General features: G+C 47.2%; 1 protein-coding gene across 2 annotated transcripts in view; it reads right to left on the bottom strand.

Annotated features, from left to right (window-relative positions):
• Positions 1–21016, bottom strand: part of Tuft1 (tuftelin 1) — a 39290-nt gene extending 18274 nt beyond the window's left edge. The window contains exons 1-3 of one of the 2 annotated variants that reach the window (XM_010616515.3): positions 20867–21016; positions 5027–5101; positions 4614–4715 (exon numbers count right to left, since the gene is read on the bottom strand). In XM_010616515.3, the coding sequence (XP_010614817.1) occupies positions 4614–4715; positions 5027–5101; positions 20867–20926 (237 nt within the window). In that variant the 5' untranslated portion in view covers positions 20927–21016. The remainder of the gene's footprint in view (positions 1–4613; positions 4716–5026; positions 5102–20866) is intronic. The other variant, XM_010616516.3, reaches the window with a different exon arrangement.
• Between the last annotated feature and the right edge of the window lie 1777 nt (positions 21017–22793).

The raw sequence follows: 22793 nt of genomic DNA, 5'->3' as shown, positions 1-22793 counted from the left end.
GTTTTTTATTTATTTTTTTGGTACCAGGGATCAAACTCAGGTCCTCGTGCTTGCGAGGCAGGTACCCGAACCACTGAGCTAAATCCCCGGCCCCACACATATAATCTTTTATGTCTGACTTCTGACTTCCTTAGCTCTTTTTGTTTGGTTTTGTTTTTGTATTGGGGATTGAACCAGGGCCTTCCTACTAACCTACATCCTTGGTCCTTTTTTAAAGTTTTTATTTTGAATCAAGGTCTCCCTGAGTTGTTAAGTTGCCCGGTCTGGGCTTCAACTTGATCCTCCTGCTTCAGCCTCCCAGAGTGTCAGGATTACAGATGCGCCACCATGCCTGGCTCAACACAGAAGTTTTTAATTTTGATCAAGTTCTGTTTATGTATTTTTAATTTTGTTGTCTATACGGTCAGTGTTCATATCTGTGAAGGCTTTGCCAAACCTAAGATTTATGCTCGTATTTTCTCTACGAGTTGTACTTTTAGCTCTTATGAATAGCTCTATGATCAATTTTGGGTTAACTTTTGAAATATACTATGAGGAAAGAGTCCAACTTCATTTTTTTTTTTTTGTACTGGGGATTGAACTCAGGACTTTGTACTTGGGAGGCAGGTGGCAGACCAATGAGCTAAATCCCCAGCCCTGGACTTCATTTTTTTTGATATGTGAGTACTCAGCACAATTTGTTGAAAAAATTATTTTGCCCCACTGAATTGTCTTGGTACTCTCAGCAAAAATCAGTTGAGTTATTATTATGCTATTATTATTGAAGTCTCAATTTTATTCTATTGATCTACATGTCTGTCCATATGCAGGTACTGTCCTCTGTGTGTGTGTGTGTGTGTGTGTGTGTGTCTGTGGGTGTGGGTGTGTGTGTGTTACTGGACCTTGAACCTAGGGCTTTTGCACTAAGCTGCACTCTTAGCCCTTTTTTATTTTTATTTTTATTTTGACACACAATCTGGCTAAGTTGTTAAATTGATCAGGCTGGGTCTGAACTTGCCATCCTCCTGCCTGAGCCCCCTAGAGTGCTAGGAATTACAGGTATATGCCACCCCACCCAGCTCACTCTGTCTTGGTTACCCTAGCTGTGAAGTAAATATTGAAACTGGCAGATATGAGTCCTGCAGCCTTGTTCTTTTTCAGTTTTTGTTTTATTTTGTTTGCTATTCAGAGTTCCTTGTGTTTCCATATTAATTCTTGGATTAGTTTATCGGTTTGTAGAAAGAAAGCAGCTTGGACTTTGATAGGGACTATTCTGAAATTGTAGGTTAATTGGAGTATGCCACTAACTGTATAGAGTCTTCCAACTCACGAATATAGCATGTTCTCTCTCTCTTTCTTTTTTTTTTTAGGTCTTCTTTGATTTCCTTTAACTTTTTTTTTTCTGGTACCAGGAATGGAACTCAGTGCCACTGCGCTAAATTCCTGGCCCTCCTTTAACATTTTGCAGTTTTCTTTTTTAATACAAGCTGTTACGGTTTAGGTCTAGGTGTCCCCGCAAAGCCTCGTGTAGTGGAAGGTGGCCTCTTCAGAGGTGGCTGAGTCTGCAGTGTGCAATGCTGGGATTCAGGGTGTGTGGTTACTAAAACGGTACAGATTGGTTTGGCACCGCCCTGATCCAGGTCTTCCAGACAGGATAAAAGGGGCAGAAAAACCCTGGACAGGTCCCCTTGTGGTTGCTCCCTTCTGGTGCATGAACTGCTCCTCCTCTGTGGTATATCCCCCAACGTGGAGCCAGTGGATTATGGAGTGAAACCTCTACAAACAGAACTAAATTCCCCTTTCCTCCTTTAACTTTGGGGTCAGGTATTTTGTCTCACCAATGAGATAAGTAACTAACACACAAGTCTTAACTTCTGTTAAATTTATTTCCAAGGATTTTTCCCCCCTTGGTATTGTAAATGGAATTGTGCTTTTTTGTTGTTTGTTTGTTTGTTTGTTTGTTTTGAGACAGGGTCTCACTATGCAGTTGAGACTGACCTGGAACTCACTATGTAGCCCACGCTGGTCTCCAACTTACAGCGATCCTCCTGCCTCAGCTTCCAGAGGGCTGGGATTACAGGTGTGTACCACCACACCTGGCTTTGGAATTGTTTTCTTAATTTCATTTTTGGATTATTAATTGCTAGCTTAGAAATACAACTAATTTGTGTATACTGGCTTAGTATCCTCCAGTGTTGCTGAACTTGCTTATTTATTCCATAAGCTTTGTTGGTTGTTTTTTTTTTGTACCGGGGATTGAACTTGGGTCCTTGTGCTTGCGAGGCAGGCAGCGGAACCACTGAGCTAAATCCCCAGCCCAAGCTTTGTTGGTTTTGAGTGGATCTCAGGCCAGTCTATATACATGGCTATATCTTCTGCAAATACAGATAGTCTTACTTCTTTCTTTCCAATCTGATGGTCCTTTTAAATTTCTTTTTCTTATTCAAAGTCATAGCACACCCTTTGAAGAAAATAAAACTACCTTATAACCCTATTGGTGTAGCCACTGTTAACACCTTACTGTGTAACCTTCCAGACATTTCCCCATATTTATGAGTTTTTAAATGAAATTATATCATTGTAGTCTATCATCTCCCCTCCAACACTTTCATGGCACAAATGTAGATAGCTGGCATTTTAACGGCTGCATAACATTCTATTAAAGACTAACCATAATGTATAGGATCACCCACTGTCGGGCACTTGGTCTGTTTCCACTCTTCTGTAACCACGTACATTGCTGAACATTTTACTAACTTGCATATGTTTTATAATGTGAATACTATAGAAATAGTTTCTCAGTTGATTCAAGCATGGTATGCAGAACAAAGTGTTTTGTTTTGTTTGGTGATCGATTAAAACAAAGTTTTCTATGTAGTTCAGGCTGGCCTTGAACTTCACGTGATCCTCCTGCCTCAGCCTCCCAAGTTCTCTTGGGTTATAGATATAAGAAGTAGTTTTTTTTCCCTGGTACCCGGGATCAAATTCAGGTCCTTGTGCTTGCAAGGCAGGTGGCAGCACCACTGAGCTAAATCCCCGGTCCTTGGGTTATAAATGTCACCTTCATGTCCAGCTTTGTTTTTGTTTGTTTGTTCTGTTTTGTTTTTATGTTTTTTTTCAGACAAAATGTCACTATGTAGTTCAGGCTGGCCTAGAACTCAAAACTCATGGTGACCCTCCTGCCTTACCCTCCAGAGTGCTGGGACTACAGGTGTGTGAGCCATCACGGCCAGCCTGTTTTTGTGTTTTGAACAAAATATCTAAATCTTCTGTGTGACAGTGAGTAGGAGCCGCAGTGAGTAGTCTGGTGTGCATTCTTCTAACCCTCTTTCCAAGAAAAAAAACATATGGTTCCTATTTTGTCCTCATTATAATTTATTTATTTACTTATTTATTTGAAACAGTCTTGCTATGTAGTCTAAGCTAGCCTTCAATTCACTATGTTGCCCAGACTTGAACTTGTGATCCTCCTGCCTCAGCCTCCCACATGCTAGGATTACAGGTATATGCCACCCTGCCCATCTAGTGAATATCTATTGAATGAAATAATGAAATGTTCTGGAATTAAAAGTGGTTGAATAGGACCAGGGATGTAGCTCAGTGGGACTGCACCTGCCTCGCAAACACAAGGTCCTGAGTTCAATCCCTGGTACCAAAAAAAAAAAGTGGTTGAATGTAACAAAACCCACCAAATTGAATATTTTAACTGGGTCAGTTGCCTGGCACATGAATTATATCTCAAAAAGCTACTTTATATTTTTCTTTTTCAAAATGCTACTTTTTGAAAATAAATAAGGACTGGGAATATAGCTCAGTGGTAGAATATACTCACCCAGTATGTGCTAAGACCATGGGTTCAATTCCCACATACCACCTTAAAAAAACAAAAAAGATACTTTGCAGCTGGGGATGCAGCTCAATGGTAGAGTACTTGCTTAGCATATATGAGGCCCTGGGTCCAATTCCCAGTACCACATACATACATAAAGAAATGAGAGAAATAACAAGAATTATTTTGTTTACTTATTTATATAGTTTGGGAGGTTTCTGGGAGATAGAGTCTCAGTATGTAGCTGCAGGCTGGCCTCAACCTTGTGGTCCTCCTGCCTCAGCCTCCTGAGTCCTGGGATAACAGGTGTGAACCACCATGCTGGCTAAAAGGTTTTATTAATCCTATGAGTGAGTTCCATAGCCTGGCATGGTGGCACACACCTATCATCCTAGCTACTTGGGAGGCTGAGGCAAGAAAGTCTTGAGTCTGAGGCCAGCCTGGCCAACTTAGGGAGAGAGCCTGTCTCAAAATAAAATTTTAAAAAGGGGCTGAGGACATAGCATGTGTGAGGTCCTGGGTTCAATCCCCAGTACCACACATACACACACACACACAATAGGATAAATTCTATAAATGCATCTCCCACCTGTGTCTACAGCCTGCAGCAACTGAGAACAGGCTCAGGGGACAGGCATCTAGAAAGGTCACCCCACGCCCTCTCCCAGGGTCACTCCAGGCCCACTGTGGTCTCTGATGTTCGGGCCTTTCTGGGAGGTGGCCAGCAACCAGCATCTCAGGTCCGGCTCCTTCCAGCCAAACTGCAGCCTCCCTCGTGTGCTCGGAGGGCGAAAGCTAAGCTCACCTTGATGATCTCCTCGCGTCCGTCAGTGGACTCCACCAGCTCTGAGGCCAGAGAATGACCAGCCGAGCGGCCGGACACCATGGCGTAGGTCTTCCTGCCCGCCTGCCAGACAGAGAGAGGCGGCTCATGAACTGCTCCCAAGCCAGAGCCCCTGCGCCTCGAAAGACCGACGCACCACCCTGACTTTCCTTCCAAAACTCATTGAGAGCCTCTACTAAAACCCACACAGCACCGGGAACACCGGACGGGGAGCATTAGTAGAAGCTGCAGGTGAGCCTGAGTTTTAGTGGGGACCTCCCACCCCACCAAGCAGCATGGCTGGATGCTCCCAAGCTGGCGGGAGCAGAGGCGGCCGAGGCAGCACCAGGGTGAGGACCAGCACAAGGAGGAGGACGGCTCCGAAACCTCAGTACCTTCTGGGCTACGCGCTCAAGTTCCTCTCCTGTCAGTTCGTGCTGGAGAGTCAGCCTGAGGACGTCCACGCTGCCCTAATATGATGACAACGACAGCAGTAGTAACCCTTACCATCACTGTCTATGGGCACAAAGTACTCCCAGTGCAGGGCGCCTCTGCCAACACTGTGCCATGGGCTGCTTATCCTCGGCCAAGTCACGGACAAGGAAAGCTGGTGTCCCAGAGGCGGTGTCGCTAGCTCAGGACCAGCTCACCAGGGTGCCAGGGCCAGCTGACAGCACTCTGTCCTCTGCCCACAGACTGGACGGCAGCCTGGCCATCCTGCCTCAGAGGGGCTGCCCTGGTTCTAGGACTACAGAGGCGCACTGCTCCGACTGCCTCTCCCGGATCAGGGAGGGGCACCCGGGATGGCTGACCCTGAACCAGCCAGGAAGTGACGGACGCGCCTTACGAGGTTAGGGCAGGTTAGGACGTCCTTCCTGAGGCAGCTACAGTCGGTCGGCAGCCAGAGAGCCGGGCCAGCAAGGCAGAGTGGATCACACCCTGCCCGTAACAAGGGGCTCAGCCACGCTTGACTTCCGGTTCCCACTGGAGAAATGAGGGTTTGGGCTGCGAAATTGTTGGCCTCCTCCCTGCTCCCACCCTGGGACAGCAGGAGGGCGGAGTTTACTGGGCTATGGAGGACGACAGTGCACCGCGGTCCTCTGCTCATCTCCTGCCTCGAGGCCTGGCGTCATAAACACCATTTGCCCCGAGAGGTTTCAAACTTTCCAAATGTCTGGAGAAGACAACCTGCCCGCTTGGTAGAGAAAGCCGGCCTTGGATCCCATACCTAACTCTCGGGGTGGTGAGACTGTGAGCTCTTCCTGCGCCCCCGCTTTTGGTACCAGGGATCGAACTCAGGACCTTTCACTTGAAAGGCAGGCGGCACCACTGAGCTAAATCCCCGGCCCTTCATGCTCTTTCTTAGCTGTCAAATGAACTCCTGCCACCCAAGAAGGGCTCCTGAAGATGGCCTGGAAGGCATGGGGGCTGTACTCGCTCAAGTGGGAGCCAGACTCTCAAACACTAGCCTCCTCCACTTCTTGGAATGAACCCACATGGCCCCATCCTGGCCAAGCAGCCAGTTTACAAAGACAGTAATCCTCCCGTGACCGCCGGGTGCTCCCTCGGATCCAGGCCGGCTCTGCAGTCCCGCCGGCTCCTCTCCCGCTCACGCTCCAGCTTCCGTCGTTACTATCACGGCCTTTGCCGCAGAAGCTCCTCCCTCCGTGTTCGCCCAGGGCACTCCAAGTCCCAGGCGCGGCACCCCCCTCCCCGGGCTGAACCCCTCGGCATTATTCCTGCTCCGCCAGACACCGCCGCTTCCACCATTAACTCCTGGAGGGCTTCTGTCTGCTGCAGCCCTCAGCCCCTGTATTTCTGAGCACAGTGAATGAGAGAAACGTTGTGAAAAGAAAGAAGAGGAAATGATTTCAAAATAGCCAGGATGGCTGCCAGTTCCTCCCCCCCAGAACACACTACCTTGCTGGGCACAGTAGTGCACACCTGTAAAGCCAGCTTCTTGGGAGGCTGAGGCAGGAGGATCACAGTTTTGGGACCAGCCTGGGCAACTTAGAACGATCCTGTCTCAAAATTTACAAACAAAATGAAAAGGGCTGAGGAAGTAGCTCAGCAGTAGTGTCTCTAGGCTCAAAATTCAGGACCACTAAAACAGACATCATTTCTCACACCTCAGACAGCGGAGAAGTCAGGGCGGGGCATCTTGGAATACATGAGTCATTAGCCAATGCCCCTGATCCTGTGTCACACTGAGGGGTGGCTCTGATTTGAATTTGATGTCCCACAGCTCCGACCACGTGTGGTATCCCCATGGTGGCCCCATCAGGTGGCTTGAGCCAAAGGAAAGAGAGCCTGATCTTGTCTTTGATTACAGTAATGCAAAGGAAGGCACTGACTTAGACCAGATGCCATCATATTACAGTTCCTTAAGGCAAACATTACAATGGCATGATAAATTGTAATACAGTTAATCTGTGGTAGAGCAGTTGTAAATGTATGTTTATATTTGGACAGTAATTATTCACATTCAAGCAGCTAACTAGATTCAGTCCATTTATGGACTTTGTATTAATATTATTAGTAAAAACAGCAATATAAGTGATTCGATCCATTTGTACGAGCAGCCAATAGGAGTCCCGTGTGTACCACAGGCCTTCAAGCCCATGGGAAATGTCAGGTTTATCCCAGGAGCCCAACCGGAAGAGCGCTGACAACTAGGCTGTGTGGGGGCTCTGAAAGATTATCCCACCCATTTGTGTGGTTACAACCGGAGTAAAGAATTGAAAACAACAGCTGACAAATTTCCTTGCCAAACTTGGCAAAAGCCAAAGAAGTCTACTCATATCTAAGAGGCCAAGCAAACCCCAAACAGAATAAAATTCAAAATTCGTGTCATGATACATCATGAATTGTTGCTAACTAAAGATAAATTTAAAAAATCTTAAAAGCAGCCAGAGGGAAAAAGAAAAGCTTTCTTAAAGAGGTAAAACAATTTGAATGACAGTAGAATTCTCACCAGAAATGCCAGAAACCAGAAGAAATTGGCATAATATTTTTCAAGAGTTAAAAGAAGACTGGGGATGTAGCTCAGTGGCGCCATACCTGCCTGGCAAGTGCCAGGTCCTGAGTTCCATCCCCTCTACTGAGAAAAGAAAAAGTTAAAAGAAGAGCTGTCAATTGAGAACCCAATACCCAGGAAAGTCATGACATCCTCAGAGAAAGGAAAATCTCACCAGCAGACTTACACTAAAGAATAGATTCAAAAGTTATCTAAACTGAAATTGAACAAGAAATAAACTTTGAAACACTGCAAAAAAATATGGACAGAAAACAAAATACAAGGAAATACAATAAGATTTCCTTCTCCTCTTACATCTTCTAAGTTATGTCTTATACTTGAAGATAAAAGTATAAGTCCACCAGATGTGGCTTTATTTGTTTGTTTGTTTGTTTTGGGTACCAAGGATCAAACTCTGGACCTTGCATTTGTGAGGCAGGGGGCAGAACCACTGACTGAGCTACATTCCCAGCCCCAAATGTGGAAATATTTAAATTAGTATTCAGAATAGGAAAGAGTAAATGAATGGAAAGCCCCCCACCCAGTACTGGGGATCGAACTCAGGACCTTGCACTTGCCAGACAGGTACAGCACCACTGAGCTAAATCCCTGGCCCTGGAAATGTTTCTCTTTATTCACAGTGGTAAAATGATGACACTAATAGACAATACTGTGTATACAGAATGTCAAACCCAGAGCAACCACTAAAAAGGCCACACACCCAAATATATAAAATACATAAACAGAATTCTAAAAAGTATTCAAGTAACCTACTAGAATACAGGAAAAAGAAACAAATACAGAGAAAACAAACAAAATACAAAAAGAAAATGGCAGACTTACCATACAATAATTATATTAATAGCAAGTGGTTTAAACATACCAATTAAAAAACACTGGTGAGGGCCAGGGAGGAAGCTCAGTGTGGCATCACACCTGCCTGAGAAGCTCGAGATCCTGAATTCAATCTCCAGTACCAAACCCACCCACCCCCAAAAAAAACAACAAAAAAAGATGGTGGCTCCTGTAATCCCAGCACAGGAAGTCTGAAGTGGGAGAATCACTTGAGTCCAGGAATCCAAGACCAGCCCGGGCAATAGCAGGAGCCTGTCTCAAAACTAAGTAACACCAGGGCTGGGGATCTATCTCAGTGGCACCGCACCTGCCTGGCAAGTAAGCGCAAGGTCCTGAGTTCAATCCCTGATACGGGGGGTGGGGGGAGTAAATAACACCAGATTGGCAGAGTGGAATTTGTAAAACGACCCATTCTCACCACTAAAGTGATAACTATGTGAAATGGTGCATATGCTAATTAGATGTTACACAATGCATACATAAGCAATATGTTGTACCTGGTAAATACATACAATTGTATCTGTCAATTAAAAATAAGATAAATGGGCCAATAAATGCTATCTAAAGAGACACATTTCAAAATCAGTGATGGCTGGGCATGGTGATGCACCCCTGTATGCCCAGATCTTGGGAGGCTGAAGGAAGATGGCTGCGAGTTCAAGGCCAACCTGGGCTACATGGTGAGCTCAAGGCCAGCCTGAAGTATATAGCGAGACTCTATCTCAAAACAAAAAATAAAAAATAAATAAAAAGGCTAGTGGGTATATGAAAGATGCTCAGTCTCACTAGTAATCAGAAAATGCAAATGAAAATGATAATGAGGCTAGGTGTGGTGGTGTATGCCCGTAACCCCAGCATGCAAGGCAGAGGCAGGAGGATTGCTGGGAGTTCAAGGCCAGTCTGGACTACACAGTGAGATCCTGTCTCAAAGAAACAACAATAAATAATGAGGAGGTTGGGAATGGAGCTTAGTGGTACAGTATGTGCGTAGTATGCTCAAGGCCTGGGTGCAACCCCCTAGCACCAAAGAATAGGGTTAGGGGACCTAGGGGGTAAAGCTCAGTGTGGTAGAGGGCCTATCAAGCAGGCAGAAGGCCCTAGATTTGATCCCCTGAATTGCATAAAAAAGGAAAAAGTGGGCCGGGGATGTAGCTCAGTGGTGCCTCACCATCTCCCTCACAAGTGTAAGGTCCTGAGTGTGATCCCTGGTAAGAGAGAGAGAGAGAGAGAGAGAGAGAGAGAGAGAGAGAGAGAGGGAGAGGGAGAGGGAGAGGGAGAGAAAATGAGGGGAAATTTTATTAAACTTACAAAATTATAAAGTAAGACACGTGCAAGGTGGTCACATCTAAACTGCTTGCAATGGCAAAACACTAGAAACTCAGATGACCCACTGATAAAATATGAATTCATTAACACTAAGGTGTTATTAGTACAATGAACTAACCAAATGGCTATAAAAATAAGTGGACAGTGTACAATGACATAAATAAATCCCAAATTATGTTAAGTAGAAAAACAACCTATAAAATACAACTCAAAACATTCCAATGTAAGCTATGTACCATTTGAACATGCAGTAAAAGGGTAACAAAACTAGGGACGTGTTAGTTACAATCCCAGACCTACGCGCAGAACAGAACAGTTCCCAAATCCTGCACGTGGACTCTCCTGAGAAGTCCAGCAGGTTTTCTTTTCCTTTTTGGTTTTTTGAGATGGGGTTTCACTGTGTAGTTGAGACTAACCTGGAAGTCACTATGTAGCCCAGGCTGGGCTTGAACTCAGCGATCCACCTGCCTCAGCCTCCCAAATGCTGGGATTACAGGAGTGCCCCGCCACTCCCAGCCAGCAGGTTTTCAATATGAGGGCCTGGACCTGAAGTCAGCCTGAGGCCTGGGACAGCAGCACCACCTCTCAGGACCTGGATGTAGAAGTTCTTGGGGTGTCCTTGAGATGTGGACTGCATAAAGAACACATGACAGGTCGCCCTGTGTCCTCCAAGGTGCACTTTTATCTTCTCGGCCCAAGCTCGCTCTGCAGAGCCAGTTTTTCCCTCACTCTTCACTTTTAATTTTTCAAATAAACTTCGCTGCCACTAAAAAAAAAAAAAAAAACAAACAAACAAAAAAGCATCTGGGCATGGGGTCACATGCCTATAATCCTAGCACTTTGGGAGGCTGAGGCAGGGGGATTGAAAGTTCGAGTCCAGCCTCGGTAACTTGGCAACTCAACAAGACCCTGTCTCAATCAACCAATCAATGGACCATTTCAAATAAACAGGATGTACCTCAGGGCAATGGCCCTGGGTTCTATCCCTAATAACAACAACAACAAAGGAGGAGATAAACACAAACTTTAAGACAGCGGTCACTTCAGTGTCACTGTCACTACAAGGCTATGATCTCCAAGAGACCCTGAGAACTTTAAAAAGTACTGACGCCAGCCACGGTGGTGCATGCACATTTGTAATCCCAGCACTCAGGAGGCTGAGGCAGGAGGATCATCAAGTCTCAGTGAGTCTCAATAAGTTGCCCATGCTGGCTTGAATTTGCAACTCTCCTGCCTCAACCTCTTGCGTAAATGGGATTACATGTGTGTGCCAACGTCTGGCAGTAATGAATTCCCTGTTCCTTAAACTGGGTGTTCAGTACACTGGTGTCCGTTTTATTCCTATGCTTAACACTTTCCATATATCCAAGTCTTCTATTTTGTTTTTCGGTAAACTAATTTTTCCTTCATGCAAACTTGTAAGATAGTTATTTTTAGAGCAAATGAATGGCAAATATTAAAGATACTAGTAATATCTAGAACCAGAGAGGATGCAGAAAAGAAGAGTAAACTCATAATTTGTTGGACAGTAGAAGTTTATAACAATATTTTTGGAAGTTAATTTGGCAATAACAAAAAGGGTTTGCATATTTTGTTAATCCTTTGACTCAGTAATTCCACATTTAGGAGCACACCCTGTGATAATTCATGCACATTTGCCCAAAGATACACATGGAAAATTGTTGACTGCAATACTATTTACAAGAGTCTTTAAAAAAACTGAAAATGATATAAATATTCTCTAGTAAGTGAATGAATTAATGTACATACAATAACAAGAAGTTATTACAAAGTTGGCAAATTTCTACGAAATGACAGAAAAAGGTCTCCAAAATATTAGTAAGAAAAAGAAAGCAAATCAGGCTGGGAATTTAGCTTGGTGGTGCTGCTGCCTGCCTCGCAAGCACAAGGTCCTGAGTTCACGCCCTTGTACCAAAAAAAGGCAAATCAGTCATTAATTTGTAAAATATAACCACACACACACACTCAATATTGGTAATTGCCAATTTCTATACACACCATTCACTATGTGTCAGACACTACTGGGGCCCTGTTCAAAAGGCTTTCTTTATATGTATTAACTCATTTAATCCTCAGAACAATATTATATAGTTGGTATTAGTATCAACATCTCCATTCCATAGATTAGAAAATTGAGGCACAGAAGTTCAGTATCTTCTCCAAGGTCATACAACTAGTAAGAGGCGCAGCCAGGATTTGAACCTAGACCCTACAGCTCCAATCTAGGCTCCTAATGCCACATGTTGTCTCCTGAAAGAAAACATACAGGACGAACCCTGAATTCATATATATTAATAAAAGAGAGTCGGGAGTAAAGGCCTTTTGCTTCATGTACTTCTATGGTATTGTAAACTTCAGCAACAAAAGAATTTGTGCAACTCTCCTATAATTAAAAAAAATAGTTATGACTGAAAAATATGGTTGTCTAAATTTTTTTTAAAAATCTATTACAGTAAAAGACCCACTGTCATTAACACCCCTGCCCCCAACACTCCTCCTTGCTTCGAACACACGGATCCCATTGTTCTTGCCTCTTTCCGAAGCAGTTCTGAAGTCCTCTTTTGTGAATGTCTTATTTTGGGGATCGAACGCAGGACCTTGCATTTGCAAGGCAGGCAGTAGAACCACTGAGCCAAATCCCGGCCCTTTTGTCTGTCTTTTTAAGTGAAACATTTCTTGGTACATTATAGAGGTGCATAATGATAATATTCATCACAGGGAATTTGTACCTTGCTTCTTTTTTCCCCACCCCCCTCAACCCCTCTTCCTCCCCTCCTTATTTACAAAAGCTGTTTCTTCTTTTCCTTTTATTTTCTTTTTTTCTTGTCCTTTCTTTCCATTTCCCCTCCCCTTCCCTTTTGAACATTTTCTTCCCATTTCTCAATATGTATTATACATTACAGTCCTTATTTCCAGTTTTGGTTTCTCACACAAAAGAAACAATGCGGTATTGAAACGTGTGTCAGATTTACTTCACTTGTAAGTATTGTCTCAAGGTGCATCCATTTAGCTAGAAATGTGTGACTGTCTTTAGTTGCACTGCTGGGGCTGCACTGATGTCCAAATGTTTACCTTACATGGTCATTTTGGCTTTGGGGAAGAGCCGTAAGTCACACAGCACCAGACCCAGTGGGTAAGGTTGACGAAGCCACACAATAATGAGCTTAATAAGCCTGCTTTTCTGTTGGGTGGAGTGCAGAAGCAACTTTCACTGTATTTCTGTTTGTTTTGGTACCTGCGATTGAATTCAGGACCTTGAACTTTCAAGGCAGGTGGCGGAACCACTGAGCTAAATCCCCCGCCCATAATTAATACTTTTTTTAAAGTAAGCATTCACTGTATATTTTGATCACCCTGCATATATCAATAAAAAAGAAAAGAAAGAGTACTAAACTCAGGGTCAGAGGTGTTGGCAGACACCCACTAACCTACCTGAGCCCATGGGGGGAATGGAGTTGAGAAAGTGCTTTGCAACCCATAAATTACTTCACAAAGTTGAGGCAGTGCTACTTTCCCAAAAAGCTCTAGAAAGTCTGTAAGACAGGAGGGAGGGTGAAGAAAACAGTCTAAAGGGAACGGGCGGTGGAAAATCTACCGCATTCTGGCCGCTCATCCTCTGGGATCAGAGATGCTGTCTAGTCTACATGGCGGAGCCATCACCACGAACCCCAACCCAGAGCCCAGGAGGGGACACTGGGGCTCTTCCTGCTCTGTGCGAGGAGCTGGAGGGAGTCAGGGTCCTGAGCAGCCTTTGGGGAGCTTTAAAAGCAACCCCTGGGCCGGGGATTTAGCTCAGTGGAGCCGCCACCTGCCTGCCTCCCACCTGCGTGCCTCGCAAGTGCAAGGTCCTGAGTTCAATCCCCAGTACCGATCAATCAACGCAACCCCAAAACATCTGGCAAGGTGGTCCATCTGGGGACTGTGAAAGGCCAGATGGGAAATGGAGCCTTCTTCTCCAGGGAAAAAGGAGCAGCACTAACCACAAAGTAAGCAACCTCTAACCTCATAAACACTCTTAGGGAGAAGCCCAGCCACCTCCAAATTACAGGCAGCTTCAATACTCTGTTCAAACAAATCTCTGGCAGTGACTCACTCCTCAAAGCACGGAGGGAGGGAGGGGGTAAACACTCAGCTGAGGGCTTGGAGATCAAGACGGTGGTGGAGAAGAGATAGGAGATAAACGGCCGGCCGGCTCCAGGGGTTCTCAGCACAGGCTAGCGAGAGTTTCCCCAGGACCCACTCCCCACCGGCGCTGGGTGGCAGGGGAAGGGGGAGCCAAGGGTGAGGCTGCTTCTAAAGGGAAACAGAGAAGTAGGGATTGTCTTGGAGCTGGAAGAGAGCATCCTTAATTCAGCTTCACCCCGGATCCTGCTCTCCCATCACTGCACCCCTCAAGCCCCCTCCCACCCCAAACATGCACGATCTCTCAAGCTGCTGCAATAGCAGCCGCCTTAACCTGCCTACTCTGAGAAGGGAACTACTGCCATCCCCTCGAAAGAATGGCTGGGGAGAGGGAAGAGGAGGCTGGGTGTCCACCCTCCCCTGGGGAAGACTCCCAAGCCACCAGGTTTCGGGGCTTGGCTCCTGCCCACTACAGAGCTGGAGGCCAGAGATGGCCCTGAGCGGAACAGGCACAAAGAACCACTCACTGCCTTTCTCCGGCCTCAGGTCAGCCAACAAGTGTTTGCTTTCTAACCGGCTACCTACCCAGAGGCGTGGGCTGGGCAAGTTCCAAGCAGAGGGCTGACCGGGTGACCCGGGGTTGAGTGAGAAAAAGGACTGAGCAGGGCAGCCCGGCTTCTGTGGGCCAGGCACAAGCTAACCATTTCCCTTTTCTCTACTCATCTCTGCGCCGTGACCCAGAGAGGCCTGCACCATAATTACCGGCGCAGGGAGCCCAGCGCAGTCCACGGTGCACATCTCTCTCCACCCCAGACACCAGCCACGCTGAGGGCCCCTGGGTAAACTTCCGCCCTCAGACCTTCCCTCCTCCCTCCGCCACAAAAGCCCAGCATTCCCCGAATTCCTTGGGCTGGGAGGCTCAGCTGCTGGGCTCCCGAAAGGAAGGCACAATAGGGCAGGTGAAAGGGTGTGAGGAGAACCAGCCTCACTCGAAGGAACAGTGGCCAAACTTGAAAGGTTCCTCTGCCCAGGAGTTCTTCTTCACCCAGGTTTCAGGATTTGGAGGTGAGCACCAAGGACTCCAGATCAATCCTCTTTTAAAATGCAAATATCCTAACCCAATAATTCTACTCCCACACATTTCAAGAGAAATGAAAACATTCCTCCACGTAAAAACTCGAATTTCATAGCAGTATTATTTACAACAGTCAAAAAGAGAGACAGAGAAACACTTGCATGTCCAACATTCACCCATGATGGTGAAATCATGTGATAATGTCTGCACAATGGAATATTATTCACCCATAAAAAGAAGTAAGCCTGGCATCGTGGTGCATGCCTACGATCCTGGCACTGAGAGGGCTGAGGCAGGAGGATCACAGTGAGTTCAAGGCCAGCCTGAACTATATAGTGAAACTCTGTCAAAAATCAAAACAAACAAAAAAGAAATGAAGCACCGAGACATGTTACAATATAGCCGAATCCTAAAAACCACACGCTACAGTAACTGAAAGAAGCCAAGTCACAAAGGCCCACTGTTTGATGACATGTATATGACATATTCGGAACAGGTAAATTCATAGAAAAAGAAAGTAGACTCGTAGTTGCCTCGGGTTGGGGAAAGCAAGAAATAGGAGTGACTGCTTAGGGGCCAGGACTTCCTTACGGAGTGAAGAAAATGTTCTAAAATCAATTTATTGATAGCTGCACAACTCTGAAGACACCAGACCACTGAACTGTGTATTTTTTCTTTTTCATTATTTTTCATGAATTATATACTTTAAATTGGTGAATCGTATGGGATAGCAATTATATTACAATAGCGCTATTGCCTGCCTTGAAAGCGCAAGATCCTGAGTTCGATCCCCGGTACCAAAAATAAATAAATAAATAAAAATTTAAAAAAACAAAAAACAAAGAGCGAGGCTCAGGGAAAACTTGGCAGTAAACTATTTTGACTTTTCAAGTGTTCAGGTTCAGCTCCACCTGGGTGCTGAGAGAACCTCCCTCTCTAGCCAAAACAAGGCCCCCACAAAAAACAAGACAAAAACAAACAAATACCCTACCTAGAGAAGATGACAAATCCCACATGTGCTAAGGAAGCATAAACGGATCACTTCAAACAAATCACCTTATCAGAGAGCGTGGGGGAGCAGAGGCCGCCAGCTGCCTCGCTGTGAGGTTGGAAGAGAAAGAGGATGAAAGCAGCCCACAAAGGAGCCCAAAACTGCAGCCCAGGGAGCTAGGACCGGCAGGGGTCACTCGGGGCCTCGTGCCAGGCCCAGCTACAGGCCCTGTCTCACCCTGGGAGCCTGCACTGGCAGAGCGACCTGGATCGCCATGGCAACAGCAAAGGAGCAGGTGAGCGGAAGCAGAAGCCCTAGAGGCGAGGCGCAGGGCAAACCTGGACTGAGCCACAGTTCCCGGATGTGTCCTCAGCCCTCAGCAGGGGGCTCAGAGAGGGTGGAACCGCAGCCAACAGAAAGGGTCAGCTCAGCCTGCCGTGCTTTCCCTGTTCTGCAGCTGTGGAGACTGGAGAACGGAGAAATTAATTCAGCGAAGTCATTTTGGACAATACAAACATAGGAGCTGCTGCCCACTGTAGCTGGATGTCCGTCATGCTCTCGGGCACAAAGCTATTCACAGCTTAGCTAAAGACTGTCCTATAATTACACTGGGGTCACAGGAAAGGTGCTTGTAAGGGGTGGGGAATGTTTCCCCGAAATTCCTATAACAGAATTCAATAGACATGTAGTACTGATCAATCAAGAAATACTACTCTGGCTACTTCAGTGGAAAAGAACTTGAAATCAAGGACAGCTATACTCTTTTAAAAGCCATGTGATATTATTAGACTTCATGCACACATGCACACATAGGGAGTGCTAAGCTACATCCCTGACTCTAATTTGTTTGGTTCTTTTGAGACAAGTTCTCCTAAACTGCCCAGGCTGTGCTCAAACTTGCAATACTACTGCCTCAGCCTCCTGAGTAACTAGGATTACTGGAGTGGTACCACCATGCCTAACACACTAGGTTTTTTTTTTTTTTTAAATGCACATATAGCCGGGCGTGGTGACACACACCTGTAATCCCAGCACACGGGAGGCTGAGGCAGGAGGATCCTGTGAGTTCGAGACCAGCCTGAGCTACATACTGAGTTCCAGATCAGTCTCAACTACATAGTGAGACCCTGTCTCAAAAAACCAAGATAAACAAAAAACAAAAAGCACATATATTTTTTGATGAAGAAAGGATTTTTTTTTTTTTTTTTAAATGCACATATAGCCGGGCGTGGTGACACACACCTGTAATCCCAGCACACGGGAGGCTGAGGCAGGAGGATCCTGTGAGTTCGAGACCAGCCTGAGCTACATACTGAGTTCCAGATCAGTCTCAACTACATAGTGAGACCCTGTCTCAAAAAACCAAGATAAACAAAAAACAAAAAGCACATATATTTTTTGATGAAGAAAGGAAGGAAGAAAGAGGAGGGAGGGAGGGAAGAAGAGAGGGAGAGAGGGAGGGAAAGGAAGGGGGAAGGAAGAAAATCAGAAATCTTCTAGGCCAAAATCTAACCTCATAGACCCTATTCTTTCACCACACAACCTCCACCAGTCCCTGGGGTTTTGCCTTATTGTCTCCCTCCTTCCCTGGGTAACCTCATGGGCCTCTCCGTAAAAGAACCTTGTCCTGGGGTGGGGGGTGTAGCTCAGCAGCACTGCACCTGCCTGGCAAGCGCAAGGTCCTGAGTTCAATCCCAGGTATAAAAAAAAGAAGAAGAAGAAGAAAGAAGGAGAAGAAGAAGAGGAGGAGGAGGAACCCTGCCCTCCTCCACCAAGGAGGGATGGGGAGGACAATGGCACCCTCTTCCTGGAATCCTGGGCAGAATGGCAAAAATGTCTGAAACAGCTCGAACCCAGAACTAGAAAGCCTCCATTCATTAGTCCCCTCCATGTACCCAGGCCCCAGGACTCCCTCAGTTTGAACTTCTGCTTAAGCTAGCTGGAGACACTTTCTGTTATTTACTATGATCAAAGGCAGTTAATGGAAATATCTAATAAAAATAAGTTTGAGGTTTATTTGTACTGTTATGTGCTAAGATAACTTACCAAAGTGGCTTGTTCACTTTTTGACCTAAGAAGCCTATGTTACATCACAGTCCATAAACAATGCACATATATATGTACATACGTATAAGTTTTGCCAAAAATTCTACCCTAGTGGGATGTCGTTCTCAACCTATAATCCTACCTTCTGAGGAGTCCAAGGCAGGAAGATGGAAACTTAGTCTGGGCAACTTAGTGGGACGCTGTCTCAAATAATCTCAAAATAAAAAATAAAAAGGGTTAGGGAGCCAGGTGTGTTGGTACACAGCGTTTGGGAAACTGAGGCAGGAGCATCCCAGTGAGTTTGAGGCCAGCCTGGGCTACAAAGTAAGTGCGGGGCCAGTCCATATACCCAGCAAGATCCTGTCCCCAAAAAAAGGCTAGAGTGAAGTGCTGGGGATTTAGCTCAGCAGTGCTTCCCAAACTCAAGGTCCTGAGTTCAATCCCTGGTACAAAAAAAAAAAAAAAAAAAAAAGGCTGGAGATACAGCTCAGTGATAGAGCACTTACCTAGTAAGCCCCGAATTCAATCCCCAGCACAGGAGTTGCGTTTTGTGTGTGTGTGTGTGTATGTGTGTGTGTGTGTGTGTGTGTGTGTGTGTATCTGTGTATCTACCCTTACTAACACTCTGAGACAGAGACTGTTCTATTTTTTTAGTGCTGGGACTGTCCCACTACATTGATTTCCGGTCCACTAGTGGTTATGATCCGCAGTTCTGAAAAACTTGCTCACTGTAGCACTGCATGTGTGCCCAACCATAAAAACAATCCAGTGGGTTACTGGCCCTATTTCCACGCCCATGTGCAGAGCACTAACACACACTGCCTGGCCGGTGGGAAAACACCAGAAGTCCCAGGGCCCCAGCCCCTCTGGAACAAACACACTCCAAACAACTGTCCACACTGGCAGCTCAAGAAAAACATCTCTTTCCTTATTGATTCACTCCCACTTGCACATGCACGGAGTGCTCACTCAGTGGTATGAACACATGACAGGCTTCCTGTGACGGTCCAGCCATAAATTCTATCTGCACGCTGGCTCAGAGGAGAGGAATCCAGGGCAATGCCTGTCTCCTGACTGACTGTTTACCATCTCCTCCCGGCTTCAGGAGCCCAGGAACATCTCCAGGGTGGGACCAGGGTCCTAGTCATTTCATTCTCAACTTTGGAGCAAAGTATGTCTCAGGTTCCGCCTGGGAAGGAGTCCTTCTTGCTCTACAGGTCTCTCTCTGGTTAGCTTCAAACTTAACTGTGCCTGGAGACTATGAATTTCTCGCTCACTATTTTCCTACTTATTCCTTTGCACCACCAAATAGCAAAAAGTACCAAACAAACAGAAACCTCAAGAGATATCAGAGGGTGGCAATTCACCCTCAATGCTGCCAGCTGCCAGTGTCATTTGTGGTCCTAGACTTCTGTATCTTTTGTATAGCAAGCAAAACAGAAGTCCAGACACCCCTCTCCCTTATTTATCTCACACCCTTTTCCTGTCTCAATCATCTCAAAACCGCAGGAAGGTGGGGCAGAGTTTGAGGCTCACACAACAGGGGGTGGACTGGAGGTTGGGGAGCCGGGTCTGGGCAGCAGTGAGACTTGCACTGTAACGTGGAAGAACCATTCCCAAGCCTAGGCAAAAATAACCAGGGGACTGAAAAGAAGTGATTGTCTGTGCTCTAAACTTCAAATGAGCACCTATTCTACAAATATTCTTTGAAGAAGACTATAATGCAGCCGCAGCTGGATTAGCTCTCCCTCAGGGACAGGCTGAGACAGGCAGCCAGCCAGCAGGGAATCGCCTGGCGGGGGGCAAACTCGCCATCACCTTGGATCTCATTTCAGGGCTATTCTGGGTTAGGTTCCCAGCAAGCCTAGAACAGCCACAAATTACTCCCTTTGTCTCTACAGAGGAGAAATCTGAGGGCCGCCTGGGGGACAGTGGGAGCCTGGGAGACAAGGACTAAGGCCCAGGGGACGAGGGAAGCAGGGCAGAGAGGCTTATGCTGGGTTATAACCCCCTTTCTCCAACTTCATCGGGTCTAGAAACCCTCAAATCCTCACGCGCGTCTCTTTCCTCCCCTTTTCAGCCCAGGTTTGGCATCCCCTTCATCCCCCGGTCCGGCTCGGCGGCTGAAGACGGAAGCAAAACCAACAAATCGTCCCAGCAGGCGCTCTGATGGCCGACAAGGGGAGGGCAGCAGGGGAACTGCAGGGGACTCGGAGGGTTGGCCCCCAGGTGGAAAGCTCTGTCCCTCTTAGCAAAAGGCGGGGTTTCCGACCGACGTCGCAGTGATTTGGGGTGCCCCCCACGCCTCCCATCAGCCCCCCCACCCTCCGCCCCAAGCCCTGGAATTTCACTCTCTACCCCTTTTTCTTGTCACTGACCCCACAAAGCACCACAAAATTCTTTGAAGGGCCTCTGAGGTCACCAGAACCCGCAGAAAGCTTCATCTGGTTCGGCGGGACACGAGGTCCAGCAGAGCGCAGGGACGCGACCCCGGTTCTCTGATGACCCAAGCTCGCCGCCCGGACGCCTAGGGACGCGCGGTCACACGCAGAAGCCGCAGGGCCCCCCATGGCGCCGGGACGCCCCGGCCCTCCGGCCCCCAGGTCTCCATCCCGACGTTCCCACTGCCCGCCGCAGGGCAGAGAAAAACACGAGAGCGAGAGAAGCGCCGAGAAGGGCCGGCCACACGAGTCCGGCACCGGGTGATGTCACGACCTCGGCGCAGGGCGGAACTGGAACCCCGAATACCAGGCAGGGAACGCAATGTGGGTGCTTCTTCTTACCGTGGCTTGACCCTCCGGGTGCACGTCCACCAGACTACACCAGTTCCGCGTCCCGTTCATCTTCCCGCCGGGAGCTTCCCCCGGGATCGCAGCGTGCAACACACAGCCCACCAGTCCGCCGGGCAGTCCGGCTCCTACTAAGCGGGTAACGTGGGGCCGCCCCTAGTAAGGCGCGTCGGGGGCAGGGCCGAAGACAGGCCACGCCCAAGGACACTGGCCGCCAATGGGCAAGCGGAGGCCAAAGTGGGTGGTGCCGAGTGACCTCAGGGCACGCCCCTATCTGAGCTAGTTTAGATTTACACGAAGGTGGGGCTCTGGAGGGACCCAGAACTGCTTGACAGTTTTGTCTGGGGTACGTGGTTGTAAGACATTGATTAATCTTGTCTCAACTCCAAGATGAGTTTCGGTCAGAAGTAATCATCTTGCCTACTCCTCTACTGAGAATGAAGAGTTGGAACCAATACATTCTCCTCTCCTTATGCATAGGCTGGCCTGTACACTTTGTGGAGCTGCGTAAGCCTCCTCCTCCATAGAAAGGCAGGCACCAAGGGCTGGCTCACTCAGACTAGCCTGAGCCAGTCTGGCAGGTGCCCTTCCCTGGCAAAATGCCCAGGCCACAGTCAACGCCAGCTAGGACCCGGGTGGGGCTTGTTTTGCACAGCTATTATACCAAAGCTACCCTTATAAGGCGGGGAGAGGCGGGACGACTGCCTTAAAAGGAATCCTAGAGAACTTCTCCATGGTACTTACTCCCCAGCACTAGGCTGGGATCTGGAGGGTTTAGGAGAGGGAGTTGGCTAAATAGGCCCAGGAGTTTCCTCCCAGCCCATGTGCTCTGGGCAGGTGGCTGTTCCACCGGTCTTGAGGTCTGAACCATTCCTCCGTGCACAGTATCCCTACATCTGGCAGTAGGCTCTCACGGAGGGCAAGCTGTCTCTTCAAACCAAAACTAGGGCAGAGGGGAGAAACTTGCCACCTCCCAGGTAGGGATAGGGTGGTGGTCTACTAGGAATGGATGTGGGTTTTGGGGGACATCTGTGACCCAAGGGAATAAAAAACCCTGTTCTGGTTTGTCGTCCTCTAAGCCTTACAGGTGTTTGGGGCCTTGCTATTCCCAGAAGGTTGTTCAGGGAAGAACAGGGCTGCTACAAACGTGCAGGTTTTCTAGGTTCCGTGTGATCTACAATAAAGGACCTCTGGAAAGTGAGCTGAAGAAACTCCAGCTCTGGTCTCTAAACTGTAGAGTTAAAATGACCTCTTCATAAAACTTAAGACTTCCAAATAAGCCAGAAAAACAAAAAAAGAAGACAAGGATTTAAATATAGATATATAATTTTAATATTCAATTTAAAATAAAACCAAGGCTGAATTGCATTGGGAGAGAATGTCTGATTTGTAGAATATAGGACTTTTTAAAAAATCATAAAATTACAAGTCATTGGTGAGAACAACCCGCCCCACCCCAGTCTCTCCACAGAACCTGCTTTGGAAATAAGGTGAATCATTCCCCTTACTTCCTCCCCACCAGTGCTTGGGTCCCCCCAAAATCTAGGAGAGGAGTACATTCTCCACTGCCCCTTCCTGTCTCTACCGAGATCAGCTCTTCACCCCAGGTGAAGCATGAACAGGGCCCAGCCCCTGAGAAAACACATCTGGTCATAGAGGCCACGGGAAGGGCTTGGAGACCGAGACTTTTGCTTCTGGAATTTGCACAGAGTTGACAGGGTTCCCTCACGCAGCCACCTTATAACCACACATGCCGCGGCACAGAGAAGGAAGGGTGGAAACCCTGAGCAGAACCAGGCCCCCACCGCCTTATCAGAGCCCTACCATTCAAGGCCCTCTCCCGGGGGGCTCAGCAGTGAGCAGCAGTGGCTCTGACCAGTCACTGGGGGAGCAGGGCAGGCTGAGGGCCCCACAGGGAAAG

This window comes from Fukomys damarensis, unplaced genomic scaffold, assembly GCF_012274545.1.
Source record: "Fukomys damarensis isolate Sample0158 unplaced genomic scaffold, DMR_v1.0_HiC HiC_scaffold_33, whole genome shotgun sequence".
Taxonomy (NCBI): Eukaryota; Metazoa; Chordata; class Mammalia; order Rodentia; family Bathyergidae; genus Fukomys; species Fukomys damarensis.
Note: the sequence above shows the minus strand (reverse complement) of the source record. Positions and strands in the feature narration are given on the sequence as shown.